Raw genomic sequence first — 13,242 nt, 5'->3', positions numbered from 1 at the left:
CTTTGACATATTTATCCGCAACTTTACTGCTACCGCGAAGAGCACAAGGTAACAGTAGGTAACCACAGACAGTGTAGTAACGTCAGTTCATCTCCAGTCCTTAGCTGTTTTTTTTCTGTGAGCAGGTACATGGCGCACGTGCAGAACAAGAGCATCGAGGAGGTGGGCCTGGAAGGCCCGGGGCTGGTGTTCATCGTGTACCCCGAGGCCATCGCCACCATGACGGGCTCCGTCTTCTGGGCCATCATCTTCTTCCTCATGCTCATCACGCTGGGCCTGGACAGCACCTTCGGAGGTAACTCTCAACAACAACGAGAGCATCGAGGAGGTGGGCCTTGAGGGCCTGGGGCTGGGGATCTGTCTGTTGACTTTGATTAATAACACCACAACAGCCTAAACTTGACTCTCGAGATTAACACTATCTAGTATCTTACTTGAATTTGGAGCACTGTATACCACGCTGGAGAGGAAAATACATAACTTTGTTCAAACGCACCCTTATAAATTTTAAGATAAATCACATTTTGACAATTCTTGGATAAACGATGGCTCAGGCTAGACCGGCCCGTGCCCGGACCTAGGCGTCTCACATGTCATTTTCTATGACGGCAGATCGGTGATCACGTGGTGCTTGCCGTAGAAACCTTAGCTCCGGAACCTCTGGCCTGACGGAACTCTTTAAACCTGGCAGGGCAGGGCAGGGCATAACTTATTATGTTCCTTATACACTGTGATGCTTAATGAATTGATGATCTATATTTTACAATGAAATGGTAATTTTTGTGTAGGTCTGGAGGCGGTAACGACGGCCCTCTGCGACGAGTACCCGCGCGCGCTGGGCCGTCACCGAGAGATATTTGTCGCTGTGCTATTATGCCTCATCTACATCTGCGCGTTACCCACCTGCACCTTTGTAAGTATGGCATTCTTCGGGTACTAGTTTGGGGTCATCCATTAATTACATCACACGTTTAGGGGGAGGGAGGGGGTCAAGAAAATGTGACATATTGTGACATGGGGGAGGGGGGAGACACAAACTTTGTGACGTCACTTTAACTTCATCAGTAACCGAAAATTTATTTGAATTATTTTATTCGCTGTACATTTAAATAACAAGTTTTTAAAACGATAATCGTTTTTATTCGTTTAATTTTCTTTCCTAAGCAGTTTTTGGGTTATAAAATTACTAATATTTATATCGTCAAAAATATTTTGATAAAATATTAATAATACTTAGGTACTTAATTCGATTTGGCGATTTCGTAGAAAAAATGTGACGTCACACTAGGGGGGAGGGGTTTGCCAAATGTGACCAACTGTGACAAGGAGGGGGGGAGGGGTCAAAAAACCTAGAAATTCGTGTGACGTAATTAATGGATGACCCCTTTGGGGTAAAAGATCCGGATTTTGTTATAGTACTCACGAATTGGAACTTAGAATTTTCATAAGAATTCATGCAAATGGCTAACGCAAACGGCGCACACCTAACCAACCTGTTATAAGGCAAAAAATAAACTTCAAATACATTCATTAAAATGTTGAATTAGGGGTTCCTTTGTTTCCCATAAAGTTTTAAGTCATAATGTATTGTTTGTCATATTATCGTTAGTCATAAAACTGAAACCGTTAACTTTTCAGGATTTTCCTAAGGTTATTCTATAGATAGGTTAGGTTAGGTTAGGTTTGTTTTATGGCAATCCTGAAAAGTTACGCGTTTCTGAGAAAAACCAATTATAACTAACGAAAATTCGGACAAACAATACATTATGACTTAAAACTATTTGGGAAACAATAGAGACCCGTTGAATTAACTAACTCTTGCAGACCACGGTTTGCCAGTAAAAGACTTACAGGCCATTTCGAACGTACACTGACATCAATGATATTTGAATATAGTGTTATTTAGTTATCGTGTCGTGCGTCTCTCCGGCGCCAATACATGTACCGACAAGTACGAGCCTAATGAACAGACCCCGTTAACAGTGGTGAAATTTTATTGAAATGCAAGGGTTGGCACTGCACATATTTAACATGTATGTATACAGTCATTCGGGGTAAGACTACGCTGTGGGTGCCATTAGATTAGTCAGGCCAGTTCGAATTGGCCTGTGAATTTCAAAAACGCATTTCATAGCCTATGTGCAGCCACTCGAGCAGGCTGTCTGAGCCGAAGCGCCTTGCTTTACACGTTACACAAAAGGTGCAATTATAATGTCCCTGTATGATATAGTAATTTAACTTTCCTTATATAGATAGTCTACTAACTAATTAACGCAATATATAGATAGTCTACTAACTAATTAACGTCTCACGGCATTATGAAATAAATAAAAATAACTGTAGATAAACAAAATATAAATTTTAATTAGCTAATTGACCGAGAAGTTTTCATCGTGAACTTGACATTCTGTCATCTGTTTCCTAACAATGAGGCTTTTTTCATTATACGTAATACTTCAGCGAGGTAATGCTGCCAGCGTCTACGGTACCCTGCCGAGGGCCGATTTTTTATTGTAGTTTAGGTTTTATTTCTATTAATTTAGTATAATTTTAGTTCATAAGTTTTTATACAACATACTTAACTAATTTCCTTTACAACGTTAATAAAAATTATGTAGTATATTATACTACATAAACTTTACTCGTAACCCGTAAAATAAAAAAAATACTAGGTATACTAGACGTATCATCGTCGTATAAAATGCTGATTAAATATCATGCATGACATGTATGTATATTATTATTTTATCTTTATTATTGAAGGCTGATGCCGATGCTGAGCACTGCCTACATTTAAAAATTACTTGGTCAAACAAAACTAGACCCTATCATCGTATATTAAAGACCACACCGTCCGCACCAGGACCGCCCCGCAACGTCGCGAGAACACAGGATCATGCCGAACGACTTCCAATTTCTTTTTGCGCAATTTGCGTTTTTTGCATCCCCTCATCAATTTTATCATAGACACAAAATATTATTTCACCGATTTTTCTACTATTTATTTGAGCATTTAGAGCTCTTGAAACTTGCTCGTTTGAATAACTACGGATATGGAACAAACCTAATTAGGTATTTGATAAATATAATATTTGAATTGTGTGTTATATTGTGGTTATATATTTGAAAATAATACAACTATGTAGGTATGTGTACAGAAGGTCGGCGGTTCGATACGGGCTTTGGATGCCGATGCCGTCTCATTTAGAACATTTAAGTAAAATGCACTTAATTTTTAACGTTAAACCTATAGAGTTGTTACTGTGCTTATATTATGTTATAAGATCTGAGTGGTATGTATGTATGAATTACGATATTGTGAAAATTATCCTCGGTTTCTCCTTGCATGTCTCTTTCGCTTCGTAATATCCAAACGGAGCTAAAAAATATTGTAATGGATGGTGATTTAATGAGATTTAATCAACTGCTTTTAATTAACCTACATTTGGCGGGTTAAGTATTGGGTCCAATATTAAATCTATTAATCTGAACCCAATATTAAAAATGTTGGTTAAAAAAATAAGTTTCAATTATAACGATACTTTTTATAATAAAGGCATTTAGACATTTGGAGATCAAAATCAAATCAAATCAAAATATTTTTATTGCTAAACAGTACAATTTATACATAAAAGAAATGTCTGGCGGAACCCAAACTAGGCTGAGCCTGTATCATGGGGCCCTGGAGTGCAAAGCAAGTTTGACAATAAGATTATTATGCTAGATAACTATACTTACACTTAACAAGAGAGCATTAACTATATAATTTATAAAGTAATATGTAGTAATCAGAGGCGTAGTTAGAGGATATGTCGCCCGGGGCAGGCACCAAATTTGCGCCCCCCCCCCCCCTCGCTTTTCTCGGCGAAGATAAAAGCTAGATTAGAAGGACAGTACGAGTATAAGGTATAGATATTAGTTGCATGTAGGTACCTACTGTGTAATGCGACTATCGCACTTGCTATCAAAAACACTTGTATTTTTTTGTCTGTTAGGTATTCTGCGAATGACCCGATTACGGAACCACAAAACAGATTTGAGGGGCTCTCACATTTCACACTATTTGTAACATTCGATGGTCTCACATGGAGTTAGGAAGCTGACCTGCGAAGCCCGGGATCTGATCACGCCCACAAATCGTTGCATTGGATTGCTAACTTTGAATTCCAAAAATGTCGTTTTTGGTTGTTCGTCGATGTACCTTCGATTCTCATCTTGGCCGAGCCCCCTGATGATATAACATTTATTGTTTACGGCTGCAGATGTGCAAAAGAATTAGCCATACATACATACGCTCGATCACATTTTCTTTTCTGACATTTAAAAGTTTAGAGTGTGCAGAACAGAAAACGTCTTTAGCAATGCAATACAGTATTTTGGCGTGTTCGTGCCCGGGTGCCCCTTCGGCCTTCCCCAGCAATTTATCGGCGCGTTCGTCCGGTCACTATCGCGGTCATTGCGAGAGCGAATGAATTATTTAGTTATTGTAATGCGCTGATAGCGGGTAATGTACGAGGTGTAAAAGTAGTGAGATGGATGAGACGCTGTTCCAGGGGTGCTGAAAATCAAGGGTTTCTATTAGGCGGAGTGGCGTATATTGATGCGGCATGACCGTTGTTTAATTCTTTCCTGTTTAGGGTGCTTAATGCAATCGTAATAAAAACCTATTTTCAATCAAACACGTCAAGCTAAATTGTGCTCAGTGTTATTTTACAATAACAATAAGAATTCAAAAGAGATATATATCAACATTAAGTTATGAAATCTTTCCGCTTAGTTTATCTATATATATAAATGCAAGTGTCCTGACTGACTGACTGACTGACTGACTGACTGACTGACTGACTGATTCATCAACGCAGAGCCGAAACTACAAAAGCCAGAAAGTTGAAATTTGCACACCAGATTGCATTTATAAAGTATACAAGAGATAAGAAGCGATTTTGAGAAATTCAACCCCTAAGGGGGTTAAAAAGGGGATGAAAGTTTGTATGGGGTTAAAGTTTTCTTTTAAGCTAGGAATTTGAAACTTCGTAAAAAGATATATTATTAAAATACAAAAAAACAAATTTCAGCGTTTTTGAAAATTCATCCCCTAAGGTGGTGAAAAAGGGGTTGAAAGTTTGTATGGATATAAAAAAAATTTCAAGTGGTGGACTTGAATCTTTGTATTTAGGAATATTATTAGACGACAGGAAAAGTAATTTCAGCGTTTTGTAAAATTCATCCCCTAACAGAGTTAAAAAGGGGTTGAAAATTTTAATCCATTACAAATGCTTTGAAACTTCGTAGAAAGGCATAATAGCCGATTACAAAAAAAGTGATTGCAACGTTTTTGGAAATTCAACCCCTAAGGGGGTTAAAAAGGGGATGAAAGTTCGTCTTCGGGTGCAAATTTTATTTTAAGTTAGGAACTTGAAACTTTGTAAAAAAGTATCAAATTCAAATACAAGAAAACTAATTTCAGCGTTTTAGAAAATTCATCCCCCAAGGTGGTGAAAAAGGGGTTGAAAGTTTGTATGGATATCAAAAAATTTTTCGAGCGCGGGACTTGAATCTTTGTATTTGGGGATATTATTAGAAGACGATAAAAGTAATTTCAGCGTTTTGTAAAATTCATCCCCTAACAGGTTTAAAAAGGGGATGAAATTTTCTATAAGGTTAAAGTTTTCTTTTGAGCTACGAATTTGAAACTTCGTTAAAAGATATATTATTAAAATACAAGAAAACTAATTTCAGCGTTTTTGAAAACTCAACCCCTAAGGTGGTGAAAAAGGGGTTGAAAGTTTGTATGGATATCATGCATTTTTTCGAGCGCGGGATTTGAATCTTTGTATTTGGGTATATTATTAGAAGACAATAAAAGTGATTTCAGCGATTTGTAAAATTCATCCCGTAACAGGGTTAAAATGGGGTTCAAAGTTTGAATCCATTACAAATGCTTTGAAACTTCTTAGAAAGACATAATAGCCGATTACAAAAAAAGTAATTGCAACGTTTTTAGAAATTCAATCCCTAAGGGGGCTAAAAAGGGGATGAAAATTCGTCTTGGGGTGTAAATTTAATTTTAAGCTAGGAACTTTAACTTTTTGGAAAAAAAGGTAATAAATTCAAAAACATGAAAACTAATTCAAGCATTTTGAAAATCATCCCCCAAGGTGGTGAGAAAGGGGTTGAAAGTTTGTATGGCGATCAGATATTTTGTGAGTGCGGAACTTGAATCTTTGTATAAGGGCATAGGTACCTATTAATATGAGAATACAAGAAAAGTAATTTCAGCAACCAACATCAAAATCCACTTGACTTAAAACTTCATACAACTTGCTAAAAAAGAAAAGTACTTAATTTCAACATTGCTTGGATATGAAAATTATAGGTACTAAAGATGTAAAATGTTGAAGATAAGATTCCACGCGGACGAAGTCGCGGGCAACAGCTAGTTATATATATAGTCTTGTAATCAGCCAAATATTTGGCTAACCTTTAACCATAGCGGATGGCGCTGGAGCTAATATACGGCGTTGCATGAACAAGAGATTTCCTTTGGTAGGATTGGTCCTTAGGACCCAGGGATGGATTCAAGAAGTGGAGCCACCGAGATTTTTGATGTAAATTTTTAGGGAGGGGGGCTCTCAACTTGATCTTGATATCTGTATCATTTAAGCTACTAGGCCACGTTTGGTATCGTTTCCGTGTAAATCGGGGGTGCCGAATTCATTTCTGATATCATAATGACACCATTCCGAAGTAAAAACACATAAAATATGAAAAAAATACTTTATTTAAATTCCTCTTCACGCTTAATCTGCTGAACCAATTTATGAACCATAGCATACTTTTAATCTCAATAATCATCCCTTAAGGGTGTGAAAAGGGAGGAGGAAATTTGTATGGGGATTCAATAACCGCTGAACCGATTTAGTCCCAGTCCCAGGGACGAACATTTATAGTTTTTATTAAAAAAAAATACCTTAAAAATGAAAGGTAAGGTGTAGGATTATATGGGAAATCAATAAACGCTGAACCGATTTCGATGAATCTTTGATTTAGTTGAAAATGATACTAAACTTGACTTAGAACCTAAACTTAAAGAATTATTAACCTCAAACGTCGCAGACGCTTAACCAAACCCCCCCCCCCCCCCCCCACCTGCATCAAAAATCTTGATGGCTCCACTTCTTAAATCCATCCTTGGGTCTTAAGGACCAATCCTGCTAAAGGAAATCTCTTGTTCATGCAACGCCGTGGTTGACCTTTTTTTGCTCTGAGCAAACACAACTACCAGGGACTGTATAACTAAAAATCAAAATATCTCATAGGTGCCTTTCACAATATTTCTCCGATATTATAGAATTGTATTGTATAAAGGTATAATGATACCATACATTACATAAATTAAGTGCATAAATATACATAAACAACCGTGATACCGAAATTGAATACTGTTTTGTTGTATGAAAAATATACCAGTATTGGGTTTCTGCCTCTAACTCATTTCAATCATTTCATTCTAAAATTAAAGGGATGCAACAGGCAAATTTATCTGATACCTATGAAATGGCAGCGGCATTTTCATCGTTACATCGTTTATCGAATTAAAAGTTCCAGTTGGCAGGCAATAGGCAGTAAGTAGGTTTTTTATGATATAGGAGGCAAACGAGCAGACGAATCGACTGATGTTAAGCGATTACCGTCGCCCATGAACACCCGCAAAACAGGGGTTGTATGTGCGTTGCCGATTATCGCAAGTTGGAAGAACGCGCGATCAAACATATTGAACCCAAATAATTAGGTGTTTTAATTGCCATTCGCATTAATAAAATTATTGTTGTAAAAGTGTTACTATTCAATTAAAGTTTACCTACCTAAACGATCAAATGTAATAATTTTATTTTATACGCCTTAAAATGGGAGTACTTACGCTCTTTTCTTGAAGGTTTGAAGAAAATTACTGGTAAAGCTGGTCTTCCCAACACCGCTCTTAAGCCTTAAGTTATGAGTGTCTGCCAAAATGTGTGTCATGTTTGTGTGTGATGCAGGGCGGCGTGTACCTGGTGGACCTGCTGAACGTGTACGGGCCGGGGCTGGCCATCCTGTTCGTGGTGTTCGCGGAGGCGGCCGGCGTCTGCTGGGTGTACGGCGTGGGCCGCTTCTCGCAGGACGTCAAGACCATGCTGGGACATGAGCCGGGCTGGTTCTGGCGCGCCTGCTGGTCCTACATCAGGTGCGTGTTGGAGGCGGCCGGCGTCTGCTGGGTATACGGCGTGGACCGCTTCTCGCAGGACGTCAAGACCATGCTGGGGCATGAGCCGGGCTGGTTCTGGCGCGCCTGCTGGTCCTACATCAGGTGCGTGTTGAAGGCGGCCGCTAGTGCTAGGTGTACATACGGCGTGGGCAGCTTCTCGCAGGACGTCAAGACCATGCTGGGACATAAGCCGGACTGGTTCTGGCGCGCCTGCTGGTCCTACATCAGGTGCGTGTTGGAGGCGGCCGGCGTCTGCTGGGTGTACGGCGTGGGTCGCTTCTCGCAGGACGTCAAGACCATGCTGGGGCATGAACCGGGCTGGTTCTGGCGCGCCTGCTGGTCCTACATCAGGTGCGTGTTGAAGGCGGCCGGCGTCTGCTGGGTGTACGGCGTGGGCCGCTTCTCGCAGGACGTCAAGACCATGCTGGGGCATGAGCCGGGCTGGTTCTGGCGCGCCTGCTGGTCCTACATCAGGTGCGTGTTGAAGCCGGCCGGCGTCTGCTGGGTATACGGCGTGGGCCGCTTTTCGCAGGACGTCAAGACCATGCTGGGGCATGAGCCGGGCTGGTTCTGGCGCGCCTGGTGGTCCTACATCAGGTGCGTGTTGAAGGCGGCCGCTAGTGCTAGGTGTACATACGGCGTGGGCCGCTTCTTGCAGGACGTCAAGGGCATGCTGGGGCATGAACTGGGCTGGTTCTGGCGCGCCTGCTGGTCCTACACATCAGGCGGATATCAATGGCGGCTGTATGCTCGTGTACAGTTTCGACTTTCCATCTGCATTCGGCTCAACGAAACCTTGATACCTACCGATACCTAATTATTTATTTGGCATGCGTTATCAACTGAAACCAATAACTAAATACAAAGAATGGGGCATCCCATAACAAAATGTCGTGTAGACACATGCTGATCAAAATAAGTCATAATATATATCATCAGGATGCTGGTACTTCTGTGCTGTGAACCTCTATCAAGCATTGCAATAACTTATGTACCACTACATTTTAAGCAAAATAAATCGTATTCATTTCTATTATATATCCCCACAGTCCCGTGTTCCTGCTGGTGCTGTTCGTGTTCTCGCTGCTGGCGCACGAGGAGATGCTGGGCGGCGAGTACACGTACCCCGCCTGGTCCATCCAGGTCGGCTGGCTGCTGACAGGGACCACCGTCTCCGCCATCCCGGTCTACATCATCTACAAGTTCCTCATCACACCAGGGAACTTCTACAACGTGAGTAGCTACAGCAGCTGGAGATGCTCGGCAGCGAGTACCCCGCCTGGTGCATCCAGGTCGGCTGGCTGCTGACAGGGACCACCGTCTCCGCCATCCCGGTCTACATCATCTACAAGTTCCTCATCACACCAGGGAACTTCTTCAACGTGAGTAGCTACAGCAGCTGGAGATGCTCGGCAACGAGTACCCCGCCTGGTCCATGCAGGTCGGCTGGCTGCTGACAGGGACCACCGTCTCCGCCATCCCGGTCTACATCATCTACAAGTTCCTCATCACACCAGGGAACTTCTTCAACGTGAGTAGCTACAGCAGCTGCAGATGCTCGGCAACGAGTACCCCGCCTGGTCCATGCAGGTCGGCTGGCTCACATAATCTACTAATTTCTCATCACACCACCACGGAACTTCTACAACGTGAGTGATTCCTTTATATCGAGCACCATTTCACGCTGACAATGTTAGTTACTGCTCTTTGTACCGCCTTACAAATTCTTCCGTCGTCTCATGCAACACTGCGTTGGCCAGATAAACTTAATATCAGACGCGAAGTAAGAATTTTGAGTAATATTTAGCATTTTTTCGAGAACGTATTTTCTGTTCGACTGCCGGCAGCCTGAGCCAGCACGACCGCATGGGGTTTAAACCCACGATTTTTGACCTCCACACACGACAGGTAAAATAAAAGCCAGTGACCCGAACGAAACTATCGTCGACTGCACTTTCACGTGCCTAATTAAAACAACTGTCATCGTCGTATTAAGTATTTCACATGATAGCCTTCGTCTCCTTGATTGATATTTCTGTTACTTACTGAAAGTGTCGTAACAACGTGCTTGGTTGGCAGCGCGTCAAGACTATCATGAACCCGGAGGTGACGACGATACCTCCAGCGGACGCGACGCTTTGCAGCCTGTGACGGGACCCGGCGCCGCCGCTTTACGCCAAGCCGCCCACCGAGTGGCTGGTGTGAGCCCCACAAACAATATCTTCTGGTTAGATAAACGTGGCAGATGGTACCCGACGATATTCACCTACCTTGTTATGCAACAAATTTTCCATTAAATATGTGCAGGCGGATCAAAGTAGGTAGGTATAGTTATAGTATTATGCTTCCTCGAAGTATTAACCAGACCTCGATAGATTCCAGACCTAATATTCCCTTCCGCTATCTTTGCTCTGACATGAATTTTTTTTTTTCACTTATGTCGGTTGATGGGACACCGATTGTTGTCATGATCTGAAATCGATTGGGGTTATCTAATGGCGGTTATCCAATTCCCCTATAATTTTATAATTAATTTATACTCTATTTACAATAGGCCATTACTAGCACTAGTCAACATTTTATTAATCTCATTTCAATTTGGTTCGACTAAATATACAGTAGACCAACGAAAACAAATCTTATAGTGGGATACTGATCTGGTTAATTATTTACATAGCGATGTTATAGCGTTGTGTTTATAAGCTTAATGATTTAAGGCTTTATCTGTAGTTTTAAAATACACATAATGTTAACGATTTTTAGCTACTCATTGTAACGAACCAAAGATAATATTTAAATAATAACTTTGTAAAAATTTACTGCTTCTTATAGAGAAAGTCGAATTTAAGGAAAGTCAAACATTGATTGTAGCTGTAGGTGTAGGCAAGGTAATCTGAGATTTGATGTTGTTTACCTCCGCTTCCGGATACTTGTTGACACAACGGAATAAGATAAGGAATTATTATTTTATATACATTTTACTCATCTCACGAGACGCCTGTAAATAAGTAGTAGGTACGTGTTTTAAAAACATACTCGAGATACATATATAAATGTCATAAGTCATAGTCGTGTAATAATCTTTCTCAAAGTTATATTATGTATTATGCAAGAAAAATGTATGACATTTGATATATTTACTAGATCTAGGCGTATAAAGTGTATGTTGTGTAAATATGATATTATGCTGGGAAGACTATAACTGAATTGTGCAATACTATTACTTCTTTGAAGTATACTTTACGCGACATATTATAAGCAAACCCCTTGTACATATTAATGTAGGAAATATAATTTCAAATAGGTATTGTACGTGCATTTCTGTATTCTCGGGCAATGAATACGGAGATGCCGTTGCGTTAGTACAAATATTGGATGTGTGTGTATATGTATAGTACATCTATGTCATATATGTGTAATAAAATAATGACAACAAGTGTAATGGGATCACATACTTAGCTTAGTAAAGTCTAGTCAACATAGTCGTGTGCCGGACAACGTGTAAGATTCTAGTAATATAATTAATAATTATCTAATAAGTTTTAAATAAACCAGAATAATTAAATAGAACTATAGCAACATTAAATTATTATTAATAATATAATTCCTTATAATAGGATTAATAAAGTTAAAAATTAAAAAGTAGCGCTCAAAAGCTTCTTATGTTTGATATTATAACGTATATCACGAAAAATACATACTCACAAAATATTATCGAAATGATAACGTAGATAACTCTTACTAGCCTAATGAACACTTAGGCAACATATTTGAACTTGATCGAACCTCTCTGTTTGCTAGGTGAATCGTTCCATTTTCATACATATATCATGTAAACATTAAGCATTTCTCTTACATTTCAAGTACTTCTTAATATCGGTAGAGTTGTGATTTCATATATGTATATTTAAATAAATAAATATTATATATAATATCGATGACGTAGCGTGTTCACAAGTAATAACAAATATACATACGTAGCTTAAATAACTTGTAGCTATATGTCTAAGTGTTTTTATAAAAAAAAATGAAAATGTTCATATACCCACAGAGTATATTTTGAAGATGATTTGTATGTTCTGTTATAAGTGTTCGGATATAAGTAAGTAGGTAGTGGTGTGTTCATAGTTCGTGTCGTGATCGTGTCGTTGTCGTGTCGTGTCGTGGTAGACAATTAATACACGCAAATGCGTAGACTCGTCTTGCATCAGCCATTGCAAGCTAGTCTGACATTTGTTTCAAACTATTGTGTTTTATTTCATTACTTATTATTTAAATGTGCTAATGACTGGGTTTTTGGACGTATCCCCCCCCCCCCTCCTCGCCGTAACAGTAGCGGTCTGGTCTAGCGGTCGTTTATCGTGTAGCAGTATTTCTACGACGTAGCACATCGTAGCGCGTAGCGATATCACGAGTAGAGAAAAAACTCGTGCTAGATTTAAGTCATAATGTGCAAATGTATTACCCATGATATTGTACGATGTCTGTTTAGTGTACCTAATAAAGTAAAATAAAATAAAATAAACAGAACGAACTATGTTCAAAGGCGGTGGTGGTTCTTCAGACAGAAATATCACTTTTGACACTGACAGATCGTATCCGTATCAAATCCGGATTCATAACCCGTTTGCAGCCTCTTAGCGGTAATCAGATTTCACAATTTGTTAAAGTTTTGATATATTATTATAATACAACCTTAACGCAAATGGCAGTACATCTCAAGACCACCAATAAGCACGAGCGAATATTTCATACTAATATCAAAATGATAACAGATTTTATAATCTGAATACCGGTCATATAATATATTACATAGTTTAAAAACATTAACTTGATTTGTTATTGATATTACATCAAATCAATTCTCTTTATTTCGAATAATACAATCCATATAAGTGCATTAGTACATGGCACAGCAAAACTATTTTAATACGATTATACGATCCACAAGTGTTAGAGAAATATCAGTTCAATTTTTAAGGTTCGAACACTACACG

General features: G+C 39.5%; 1 protein-coding gene across 1 annotated transcript in view; it reads left to right on the top strand.

The window, feature by feature from the left end:
- Positions 1 to 12,405, top strand: part of LOC134669926 (sodium-dependent serotonin transporter) — a 31,906-nt gene extending 19,501 nt beyond the window's left edge. Inside the window, exons 8-12 of the mRNA XM_063527543.1 lie at positions 126 to 295; positions 789 to 913; positions 8,040 to 8,224; positions 9,295 to 9,478; positions 10,325 to 12,405. Of these exons, the coding sequence (XP_063383613.1) occupies positions 126 to 295; positions 789 to 913; positions 8,040 to 8,224; positions 9,295 to 9,478; positions 10,325 to 10,396 (736 nt within the window). The 3' untranslated portion in view covers positions 10,397 to 12,405. The remainder of the gene's footprint in view (positions 1 to 125; positions 296 to 788; positions 914 to 8,039; positions 8,225 to 9,294; positions 9,479 to 10,324) is intronic.
- The last annotated feature ends 837 nt before the right edge of the window (positions 12,406 to 13,242 follow it).

The sequence above is a fragment of the Cydia fagiglandana genome, chromosome 13 (assembly GCF_963556715.1).
Source record: "Cydia fagiglandana chromosome 13, ilCydFagi1.1, whole genome shotgun sequence".
Lineage (NCBI taxonomy): Eukaryota > Metazoa > Arthropoda > Insecta > Lepidoptera > Tortricidae > Cydia > Cydia fagiglandana.
This window is presented reverse-complemented; position numbering and strand designations above follow the sequence as displayed.